At 38.3% G+C, this 12,807-nt stretch overlaps 1 protein-coding gene across 1 annotated transcript in view; it reads left to right on the top strand.

Annotated features, from left to right (window-relative positions):
- The window catches only part of LOC135207370 (endonuclease 8-like 3), a 320,821-nt gene that overhangs the window by 101,024 nt on the left and 206,990 nt on the right, over positions 1–12,807 (top strand). Inside the window, exon 4 of the mRNA XM_064239098.1 lies at positions 11,916–12,064. Coding sequence (XP_064095168.1) covers positions 11,916–12,064 — 149 coding nt within the window. The remainder of the gene's footprint in view (positions 1–11,915; positions 12,065–12,807) is intronic.

Below are 12,807 nucleotides of genomic sequence, written 5' to 3' on the forward strand. Positions count from 1 at the left end.
GCAAACATTACCACAATCGCATGTATGATTTTTTTTCGGAAGAGTTACGCGCGGATGTAAGGAAAAAGTTTTTTCATAAATTCACCATAAATTGAAATATTGTGCTAGAGACTTCCAATTAGTTGCAAAATTAAGGTAAATGATTGAATATTACTAAAAATAAGCAGTTTTAGCTTTGCAATTGCTTTTTTCGACCATTTCGGTAGAGTCAAAGTTGACCGAAGGTTGAAATTTTGGCAATTATCGTTATTTATATGAAAATATCTCAAAACTGATAAAAGCTACAATCATGAGTATTTTATTGTTGTATTCTACATAAAAATGCGCACATTTTCATGTATAATACTTCATGTAACGGCTAATTTACAATGGTATAAAAATTATGTCAAAGTGACGAAATAATTTCCGAGATGTGTAACAGAGACTTTTTAGTGCGGCAAGAAAGAAATTCGCGCTTGCGCGCCTGCGTAACGATTGTAAACAAAAACACCTTGATCCGTGAACTCCCAGCATCCCCCAAAGGCGCGTGATTCAAAAAGTTTTAGGCTGGTAGGCCTATAAGTATTTTTCCGCGAATTTTAAAAAAACTTTTGTAAGTCGACGTAAAATACGTCCAGTCGGCGTAAGAGGGTTGATGAGTTTTGATGGGGAAAAGTGAAGGAAGCTTTCCCTAACTCCTCTTAGTCATTAACCAATCCTCAAAATCATGAAAAGATCTCTTAGAAGCCTCAGAAAGCACTACTTCGGAAGAAGGGGATCCAAATGTTTCCTTCTCATCAGGAAAATCGAAGCAGGAGACCTGGGAGCTGCTGCTCGTAAGTGTTGACACATTTGACCCAGAAGGCTTTGCACCTGTTGAAGAATGGTCCAAACAAGAAGTCGAAGCAGCATTCATTGTATGCAGAGGAACCCCTGCCAATAACTGGGGACTACCTGTAATCAAGATACCAGCGACCTCATTAAATCTTTTGAGTCTTCAAGAACAATGAAGCCTGGGGAGGTGGAATGGAACTTGGACATGGTTTTAAGGTGGATGTCAAGTCCACAGTTTGACCCTTTAAGTTCTTTGTCTCTGAAGGATCTAACAAAAAAGACTTTGTTTTTAGTTACTTTAGCTAACAGCAGGTAGAGTAAGTTCCAGGCTATTAGTAAGGAGGTTGGGTCTGCTCAGAATAAAGCAGTGTTCATACGTTGGGAGATTTTCTGGTGAAAAACGAGGATCCATCGAATCCTAACGGACATAGTGGGACCAGAAGAGGAGGAGCGTATGTTATGTCCTGTCAGAGCCATCAGATACTATCTGCATAGGACGAAGACGTTAAGAGGAAGTTTGAATCGTCTCTGGTGTTCAGTGAGAGACCCCTTCCGTCCTCTCTCCAAAAAGGCTATTTCATTCTTCCTGAGAAGCTTGATTCTGGAAGCTCATGCACTAGTCCAAGATTAAGCTCTTAATGTATTAAAAATGAAGGCTCATGAAATTCATGCAGTAGTGACTTCTTTAGCATTTAGACATAACATGTCTTTATCCTCCATCCTGCAAATGACATTCTGGAGGTCAAAATCAGTGTTTTCTTCACATTATCTGAAGGACATCAAGTCTGTTTTTGAAAATTGTAATAGGTTGGGATCATTAGCTGGCATGGTGTTGGGAGAGGAAGCATAGGGGACCTCTTTTCCTCTATTATCTCCTCACCTTGAAATTTTAAGGTAGTCGAGTTTTTTGGGAAGCCTGGGGGTACAATGTACCTGGAGTAGCCTCCAGTTTTTTATGGTTAGGGTTGTGGATTGTTTTAATTTTAAATGTATTTTATTTTATTTATATAGATTTTTGGCATTATACCAAGCATTGGGGCAACTAAGGCCATTCAATGCTGAAATGGAAATTGACAGTAAAGGGTTTGAAAGGTGTAACAAGAGGAAAACCTCACAGGTGCACTATGAAACAATTGTTAGGAGAGGGTGGATAGTAAGATGGAAGAAAGCGAATATGAACAGAGGTAGAGCAAAAGGAATGAAAGTAGTTCCACCTAGGGGTTGAAGGGATGCTACAAAAAACCTTCAGTAATCCCTGCATTGCACTGAATGATATGCACTGATGATACTTCCCCTCTACAGGGTAATTTTTAATGTAGGTGACACTTCTGTGGATTGGTTGGCTGGTCTTTGCCCAGGGCAAGGGCAAACTTTTGTATTTTTATTAACCGTCAGTGAACCGCCATGGTTACAAAATCCCACCATGAGTAGGGACGATCCTGGCCATGACTGTTACGTCTCCTACAGGTGACGAGAGCGCTGACCAGAGGCAGTATTCACCTGCAGCTGCCCTCTCACCAGGAAAGGTACTGCAAACATTATTAATGTGAGCATATTATTGTTGTCTATACCAATAAGCTGTCTATTTACCCACCTTCTTGGGAACATGGAATCAGCTTTGTAATTGTTTGTTACGTAGCTTGTAATTGTTTGGTAAGTCACTTATGTGAAAATGATATTTTTATGATAAAATAAGGTTTCACATATACTTACCAAACCATTACATAATCAGAGCCCTCCCTCCTCCCCACAGATGGATGTTGCGGCTCAACGAATTGATGGCAGTTTGCTCAGCAGTAACGGGTATTCCTGAAAGTGGGCGGGTCCTGTATCACCTACACTAACGATGGCAGCGCCACTGCCATCGAGTAATTTGAATTTTCAACTGCCAGGTAAGAAAGCTTACAACCTTGTAAATGTTTGGTAAGTACGTATATGCGAAACCTTATTTTATTATAAAAATATAATTTTGGTCTGGATACCCATTAGGGATTTGGCAAGAAGTACCTAGGAAACAGCAAACAAAACAATTATACTACTGTATGCAAAAATATTTTGACAACTATGATGTAAATTTTGTGTTTAAATATTTAACAAAAGAAGTGGCAATAAAATATTTTAGGAAATCACCAAACCTGCATGTAAAGACACAGAAACAAATGATAGTGTTTTATACAGCATATGCCTGAGCAGGAGCAGCATCACACAGCATGAATAAAGTTAGCTACCCTGGGAGCAAAGAAACCCATGGCTTACATATTTAGTTAGATGGAAGTTAGTCACATTTATGTGCACCTTAGGGGGTTGTCTGTCTCTCACAGAAATTGAAACTACAGGCAGTCCCCTGCCTTTTGATGGGTTCGGCTTACAATGTTTCGAGATTGCGACGCTTTTCAATTACATTCATCAGAAATTATTTTCAGGTTTATGACGCATGTTCCAGGGTTACGACGCTTACAACACCGATCTGACGGAAGAAATGACACCAAAAATGCAAAATAATCAATATATGAAGGTTTTTTGATGAAAAATGCAATAAAAATGCAGTTTACATAGTTTGTAATACACCCAAAGCAATTAAAATAAGGTTTTCTAAGGATTTTTGATGAATTTTCGCCTTACAGTGATTTTAGGCTTGCGGCGCGTGTCAAGAACGGAACCCCCGTTGTAAGCCGGGAACTCCCTGTACAATAAATGAGGAAATACAGTAAATTGTGGTGATCATGTATCACCATTACATACTTGCTTTTGGTGGGTGGTCTTTTATGGCAAACTGTAGTGATTAACTTAAATATAGTACTTAGACTTTATGTTTTTTTCCATTTTTGAACAAGTACAGGCAGTCCCCAGTTATTGGCGGGGGTTTGGTTCGAACAGCCTTGAAGATAAGTGAAAATCGACATTAATCGAACTCGGCAATTTATGCCACTTAGGTATGGTGCCAACAACTAGTTAACTCTTAAACGCCGAAGCGGTAAATAAAAAAATGACTCCCGTGTGCCGGAGGGGTTTGAGAGTGAGCGCGTAAGCGGAAAAAATATTTGTTTCAAAAAATCACAGCGCGCTTAGTTTTCAAGATTAAGAGTTCATTTTTGGCTCCTTTTTTGTCATTGCTTGAAGTTTAGTATGCAACCATCAGAAATGAAAAACAAATGATCATTATCATATATAAATAATGCGATATATGATAGCGCAAAAACGAAATTTCATATATAATTGTATTCAAATCACGCTGTGCGCCAAACGGTTAGAGGTAACAAGTTACTTTTTTTTTCGTTGTAATGTGCACTAAATTGGATCATTTTGGTAATACACATTGTAAAACGATAAAAGCAAAACACAGAGAAAAATATTATCACAAAATGATGCATGAATTCGTAGCGCGCGGATGTAAAAAAATAATTTTTTTAAAAATTCACCATAAATCGAAATATTGTTATAGAGACTTGCAATTTGTTTAAAAATGAAGGAATTTGATTGAATATTACGATACTGTAAGAGTTTTAGCTTACAAATGCAGTTTTCGACCATTTCGAACGAGTTAAAGTTGACCGAATGTCAAATTTTTGTTAAAAATCTTTTTTATATGCAAATATAAAAAAAATGAGAAATGCTACAACCTTCCAATAATTTTTGTAGTATTTTGCGCATGTTTTTTTTGCGCACATTTTATAGAAACTCTAAAAAAGCGTAATATGAAAAGGCTCAAATATTAGGAGAATGTGACCTACGCGTTTCCGAGGATTTTCGGCCGAGAATCGGCGCGACGGACGGAATACAAATATTTTTTTCAAATATTCACCATAAATCGAGATATTGTTCTAGAGACTTGCAATATGTTTTAAATTGAAGATAAATGATTGAATATTACTAGACTGTAAGATTTTTATGTTACAAATGCGTTTTTTTACCATTTCGGTTAAGTCAAAGTTGACCGATCGTAGTTTTTTTCGTACTTATCGTATTTTATATGCAAATATTTCAAAAATGATAAATGCTACAACCTTCCAATATTTTTTGATATATTGTGCCGTTTTGCGCACATTTCCATATATAAACCTCTAAAAAAAGCGTAATATGAAAAGGCACAAATATTAGGAGAATGTGACCTACGTTTCGTTTCCGATTTTCGGCGGAGAATCTGCGCGAGGACGGAATAAAAATATTTTTTTCAAATATTCACCATAAATCGAGATCTTGTTCTAGAGACTTGCAATATGTTTTAAATTGAAGATAAATGATTGAATATTACTAGACTGTAAGATTTTTATGTTATAAATGCGTTTTTTGACCTTTTCGGTTGAGTCAAAGTTGACCGATCGTAGTTTTTTTCGTACTTATCGTACTTTATATGCAAATATTTCAAAAATGAGAAATGCTACAACCTTCCAATATTTTTTATTATATTGTGCATGTTTTTGCGCACATTTCCATATATAAATCTTTAAAAAAGCGTAATATGAAAAGGCTCAAATATTAGGAGAATGTGACCTACGCGTTTAGGAGATTTTCGGCCGAGAATCGGCGCGCGGAGGGGAAAAAAATATTTTTTTCAAAAATTCACCATAAATCGAGATATTGTTCTAGAGACTTGCAATTTGTTTTAAAATGAAGATAAATGATTGAATATTACTAGACTGTAAGATTTTTATGTTTAAATTATAAAAGCGTTTTTTTTTTTTGCACCTTTTCGGTTGAGTCCCTGGGTTGAACCCGATCGTAGTTTTTTTTCGTACTTATCGTTAAATTTATATGCAATAAAATTTTCAAAAATTGATAAATGCTACAACCTTCCAATATTTTTTGTTATATTGTGCATGTTTTTTGCGCACATTTCCATATATAAACCTTTAAAAAAAGCGGTAATATGAAAGGCTCAAATACCCCCCCCCCCTTAGGAGAATGTGACCTACGCGTTTCCGAGATTTTCGGCCGAGAATCGTCGCGCGGAGGGGAAAAAAATATTTTTTTCAAAAATTCACCATAAATCGAGATATTGTTCTAGAGACTTGCAATATGTTTTAAAATGAAGCTAAATGATTGAATATTACTAGACTGTAAGATTGATTTTTATGTTATAAAAGCGTTTGTTGACCTTTTCGGTTGAGTCAAAGTTGACCGCATCGTAGTTTTTTTCGTACTTATCGTACTTTATATGCAAATATTTCAAAAAATGAGAAATGCTACAACTCCATATTTTTTATTATATTGTGCATGTTTTTGCGCACAATTTCCATATATAAATCTTTAAAAAAAGCGTAATATGAAAAGGCTCAAATATTAGGAGAATGTGACCTACGCGTTTAGGAGATTTTCGGCCGAGAATCGGCGCGCAGGGGGAAAAAAAATATTTTTTTTTCAAAAATTCACCATAAATCGAGATATTGTTCTAGAGGACTTGCAATTTTGTTTTTAAAATGAAAGATAATATTGAATTACTTACTAAGACTGTAAGATTTTTATGTTATAAATGCGTTTTTTTACTTTTCGGTTGAGTCAAAGTTGACCGATCGTAGTTTTTTTCGTACTTATCGTACTTTATATGCAAATTTTTTAACAAAAATGATAATGCTACAACCTCCAATATTTTTTGTTATATTGTGCATGTTTTTTGCGCACATTTCCCATATATAAACCTTTAAAAAAGCGTAATGAAAAGGCTCAAATATTAGGAGAATGTGACCTACGCGTTTCCGAGATTTCGGCCGAGAATCGTCGCGCGGAGGGGAAAAAAATATTTTTTTCAAAAATTCACCATAAATCGAGTATTGTTCTAGAGACTTGCAATATGTTTTAAAATGAAGATAAATGATTGAATATTACTAGACTGTAATTGATTTGATTTTTATGTTATAAAAGCGTTTTTTGACCTTTTCGGTTGAGTCAAAGTTGGACGATCGTAGTTTTTTTCGTACTTATCGTACTTATATGCAAATATTTCAAAATGATAAAGCTACAACCTTCCAAAAAATTTTTTGTTATATTGTGCATGGTTTTGCGCACATTTCCATATATAAACCTTTAAAAAAAAGCGTAATATGAAAAGGCTCAAATATTAGAGAATGTGACCTACGCGTTTCCGAGATTTTCGGCCGAGAATCGGCGAGCGGAGGGGAACAATAATATTTTTTTCAAAAATTCACATAAATCGAGATACTGTTCTAGAGACTTGCAATTTGTTTTAAAAGAAAATGAAGATAAATGATTGAATATTACTAGACTAAGATTTTTATGTTATAAATGCGTTTTTTGACCTTTTCGGTTGAGTCAAAGTTGACCGATCGTAGTTTTTTTCGTACTTATCGTAATTTATATGCAAATATTTCAAAAATGATAATGCTACAACCTTCCAATATTTTTTGTTATATTGTGCACTGGTTTTTGCTCACATTTCCATAATATAAAAACTATAAAATAAGGCAGTAATATGAAAAGGCACAAATCATTCGAGAATGTGACCTTACGGCGTTTCGGATATTTTTGGCCGAGAATCGGCGCGAGGAGGGAATAAAAATATTTTTTTCAAATATTCACCATAAATCGAGATATTGTTCTAGAGACTTGCAATTTGTTTAAAGTGAAGGTAAATGATTGATATTACTAGACTGTAAGTAATTTGCTTACCCAAAAAAAAAAATATTATATAATATATATATATTAAATTATATATACATATTTTATAATTTTATTTTTTTTAAATATAATATAATATATATATATATAGATATATATATATAGATATATATATATATATATACTATATCTATATATATATATTATATATATATTATTATATATATATATATTTTATATATTATTTCAATATTTTTTTTTATATCCAATATATTATATATTAGATTAGTATATATTTTTTTTTTATAACTAACAAAAATATATATTACATTCTTCGATTCTGGTACCAATACATAAATAAAAGGAATGCAGGTGACACTTCTCTTTTCGCATACAATGAAATGTCTTATTATTATTTTATCATGCACACATTCAGATATATAAAAAATTGTAATAAATATAAAACTAAATATAAATAAATGCAGAATACTCACTCGTAATCCTGACTCTTCGTTCTATTCTTGTTTTCTCCTCCTCCATTGAAGAGTCTTGCATTTTTTTCCACTCGACATGACGAGGTACAGGTGGAGGAGGGAGACGCGCGCCCTTACTGCTGATGGACCCGGCGGCCCCACCTTGTGCGCCCTCCGCTGTCGGTTAAGGGGGCGCGCTCCAATACATGACCTTAGTGTGGTACTTTCGGTCACACTCCCCTATCCTGCAAAGAGCAACTTTGCAGAGACGACAGAAGAAACCGGGTGTCTCCTTCTTCGCCATTCATATGGTGGCACACCCGGCACCGTTTCTGCCTTCACCCTTCTAAGGCCTCCAGTATGTGTTCCCCTGGCTGCAGCCGACACGCAGGGTCCACTACCCGACGAGAAGCGGTGATGGCGGGGCCGGCAGCAAGAGGGGCGTCTGCAGCTCGGGGCAGGGGGTCAGTTATGGAAGGCCACTCGTCGGGATCGAAGTTGATGAGGGTATTCCCGGCTACCTCTAGGAACTGTATGTGGGTCAACCTCGGAGATTGTCACCGCGGTACCCACAGTACAGTATGTAGGCATTTTGGAGGGCCAACTGAAGGATGTATTTGAAGAGCTTCTGTGTCCACCTTCTGGTTCTCCTGGCGAAGGGATAGTACTGGATGAGCTGATCAAAGAGATCAACTCCTACCCAGTGTGCCTGTTGTAGTGCCAATGACAGTAGGCCGCTCGGTACGAAAACTCCTCAAACACAACTCGGCCCTGTCGACTGTCTTCTTCCGCTGTACGATCTCTTCTTGGATGGGTTCATGACTCGTCGTAATCATGGGGACGAGTCGGACCACCCTTAACAGATGACGAAGACAGCGCCCTTCCGCCGCCACTCTGTCTCTCCTCTTGCCAGGTGTTGCGGATGACTAGCGAACCTCTTGAGGGAAACATTCGGGGCCCCACGCACCAACCGAAGGGTACCACTGACGTGAACACCTGCTTCATACAGTTTCCTGGGCCAGGGATACCGAGTTATAATAATTATCCATAAACAGGTGATATCCCTGGTTACGGAAAACGTCCCACAAGGTTGAATACAGTGTCACGCAGCGTGGAGAAGACCCCGGTATACACTGAAAAGTCCACAACGTATCCAGTGTTGGCCTCGGTAATGAGAAAGAATTTCACACCATATTTCTTTGGCTTCTTGGGGTTATACACTTTTATACTAAGACGTCCTTTGTAAGGCATCATCCCCTCATCCAAAGACAGGTTCTTTCCAGGAATCATGAGATTACTACACCGCTCACGGATATAATCCAACACGTACGCACTAAAATGAGGCGATCACTGTTATTCCGGGGTATGGCCCTTCGGTTGAAGGCGTTGAAGTACCTGTCCATCGCCAGGAAATTATCACGGGACATAACGCCAGGCACATTCGGCATACATAAAAAATAATTTCTCCCTCCAATATTTGCCTGACGTTGACAGCAGGTGTCATACCAAAATAAATGTGGAGCCCCAAAAAAATGTGCCATGTCAATGACGTTGCAACCCCGCCGTAATACGACAAGGTCGTCTTCAGCTCATACTGGCAGTACCGAGCGTAGTCCACCGTCTCGTGTACCAGGTATTCCATCAATTCCCGCGTCAGGAAAAGCTGGATGAACCCCAAAACAGTCAGGGGTACTGGTACGGTCATCCCAGGGGGTTGCCGTGAAGGGGTGCATGTTTAGGAGGGGTGGGGTGGGGTCCTCCGTTCCACCCCTCGTCACTCTCCGACGACCGACCTTCACCTTGGCTGGCGCGACGAGCGGGTGCGGGCACGATGCACACTACCCCCCCCCCCCCCCCCCCCCCCCCACCCCCCCCCCCCCCCCCCCCCCCCCCCCCCCCACCCCCCCCCCCCCCCCCGTTGGCCCATCACCCTCACTTAGGCCCCTCACTTTCTGTATCGTCCTCTGCGATAAAACTTGAGCCCGTATCCCCACCCTCCCCCTCCTCCTCAGATTCCCCCTCGTATGCACTGAACCCACTGAATTCGAGCTCACTTTCGGGATGTGAGCTCGAACGGACATTGGGGGCAAATATTCATCCTCACTTTCATCGGGACTGATGTCCTCATCACTCGATGACCATCCGCCATCAAAATGAGGACTTGCGACATGTTCCGATCAAGCTCCGAAAGATATTCGTTTATGTCCCTTGGTTGGAGGCCTCCCAAATGCCTACGAATGCCCCTAAGGATGCCCACATGCTTCTAGGGGTAACCAAAGGTATACGATGTGTTCCCGAAACACTTTCAGCCACACGTGGCCGCACAGAACGGCCTTGAGGCGCGGGGTCATGCTGGTGCTTGGCCCCTCGCCAGCATCCAGGTCCAAAACTCGCCTTACATGATCCTTCCGACGGGTAAAACGCGCCTTTCACGGTTCCCACACGTCGGTTGAGACATATCTAGGAATGTCCTGTAGCAATACAAATGCTCAAAGTCTCGCACAAGTCCAGAAAAACACGCTTTTCACGAAAGATCGCTCTTGGATGGTGCGCTACTGATGCTGGCTGGAGCGAGAAGAAGGGATATCGCGCATGCGCACCTGGGTCACGCTTCAAAACAAAACAAGGCCTTGATCCGTGAACTCCCAGCATTCCCCAAGGCGCGTGATTCAAAAGTTTTAGGCTGGTAGGCCTATAAGTATTTTTCCGCGAATTTTAAAAAAAACTTTCGTATGTCGACGTAAAATACGTCCAGTCGGCACCCGACAGACAATTTATCTCGATGTAAAATACGTCCAGTCGGCGTTTAAGGGTTAATGGCACCTCTGTTAAGTTTCGGTGCTGATAACCAGAACTTGGTGCATTATGGTGCTGAAAATTGCCAATTTTATACTACTGCTAGACAAGCACCATAAAACTGGATTGCCATTAACCGAGTCCGCCGACAACCAGGGACTGCCTGTAATAAAATAAATTTTGTCTTAAATATTAACCTCAAGAGCCAGGCTAAAAAAACTTGCAACACTCCAGACCGGGTAAACTTTGAGGTTGGCCAATTTAAGAAAAAACTCATCAATGGAAAGAGGAAGAAATGCAAGTTAACATGGTGTAAGACAAAAATTCTAAAAAATTTTCCTACCTTCCACAAGAAGTTGAAAGTGACTATTTACAACCCTCTGTGGAGCTTTTTTTTTTTAAACATGTACATTCTACCAAGTTATATATGTTTTTTCTAATAATTTATTTTATTTTGTAAAATTATAATTACAGCTTATACTGTATCATAACACATAGTAACTAAAATCAGTAACAAATTCTGAGTATGTATATATTTGTAAAATATTCACATAAATTTACCGAGATTGGAGATGCAGTAACTTTCTTTTGGAGTTATACATGTTTTTTCTGATATTTCTTTGCAAAATTACAATTATAACTGACATTACATGTATATCATAAAAGATAAGAACTAAAACCAACAGTAATTCATGGGTATATATATGAGCAAATAAACAAAAGATGTCATGGGAGAGAGAGAGAGGAGCATGTCATTCCCCTTCAAGTCATGAACAATACTACTGATATCCCTGAGAAGCCCACTGTTCTGAGCTGGCCTGATTCTACAGTTGCCACTAGTCATATATGGACCGTTGAAGTGATGGAAATTTCTGCCCAATTCAGCCAAGTTGTATGGCACATAATATTGATACTCATCATGAGTTAGCACATCAACTGCCCAAAACCAGTTATCAATACTCATATGATTGTACCCATTAATGAAGGGTTAATTTATTTGGACCAATCAGGTAAATATCATGTGATAACACGGTTAATGAGAAAGGAAGTGAATTTGGGGCAGACATGATTTGATGATCTGGTTTGAAGAATCAGAAACTAAACAAAATTCAAAATACTCTCACCATGGGGGGGAAAACAAATGAAAAACAAAAGAAAATAAGCAGTTATTATAAAGCTAATCTGCACACATTATTTATGTTAAATATTCAGTTTTAAATAAGCATGTAAGAGTCTTTTACATATTTTCTTGTCTTCCAGACACATACCAGAAAGATGAAGAACAAATACTAGTTTGCTCAGGTCATGGGAATCCTGTAAAAAAAGCAGTTGTGAAGCAGGGAGAGAACAGAGGACGTGTATTTTATACCTGCAGTTTACCCCAGATGAAGCAGTGTAAATATTTCCAGGTAAGATTGTGCATAACCTAGGGAAATGTTATACGTATTTTACAAATGTGATGTTGTGGTTATGTTGTACTTCAAACATTTTTGCATATAGATAATTTTACATTGTGTGCTGTTACCTTACACTAATTTATTCACTATTCCTCTAACTAAGAGACAAGGAAAATATATTAACTCCATTTTCTGTTCCTGGTTTTCCTCTTGGAATAATGCACTAGCAGTATTGTATATTCTTTTCTTTGTTTAATTGGGCTGAAATATTTTTTGTTCTGTTTCTGTTTGTTCATGAGAAAATATGCAAATTTTTCCATTTTTCTCTTAATATCTAACAGTTACATTTATGTGGTATTGCTGTCATGCAATTCCTGATTTAGTTAACTGATGACTTCAGTCATAGTCTAACTATAAGTTAATTTAAATGTTTGTTTGCTATCAAAACTACATATATCCTTTGGAGAATTAAGAACCTGAACTTTGTAATCTCATTCAAATTATGCAATGACAGTCAGTTAACCCTTTACTGCCGACTGGACGTATTTTACGTCAACATTTTTTGTCTCTCGGGTGCCGACTGGACATATTTTACGTCGACATGCAAAAGTCTTTTTAAAAATTCGCGGAAAAATACTTTTAGGCCTACCAGCCGAAAACTTGAATCACGCGCCTTGGGGGATGCTGGGAGTTCACGGATCAAGGTGTTGTTTTGTTTACAATTGTTACGCAGGCGCGCAAGCGCGAATTTCTTT

Source organism: Macrobrachium nipponense, chromosome 32 (assembly GCF_015104395.2).
Source record: "Macrobrachium nipponense isolate FS-2020 chromosome 32, ASM1510439v2, whole genome shotgun sequence".
NCBI lineage: Eukaryota > Metazoa > Arthropoda > Malacostraca > Decapoda > Palaemonidae > Macrobrachium > Macrobrachium nipponense.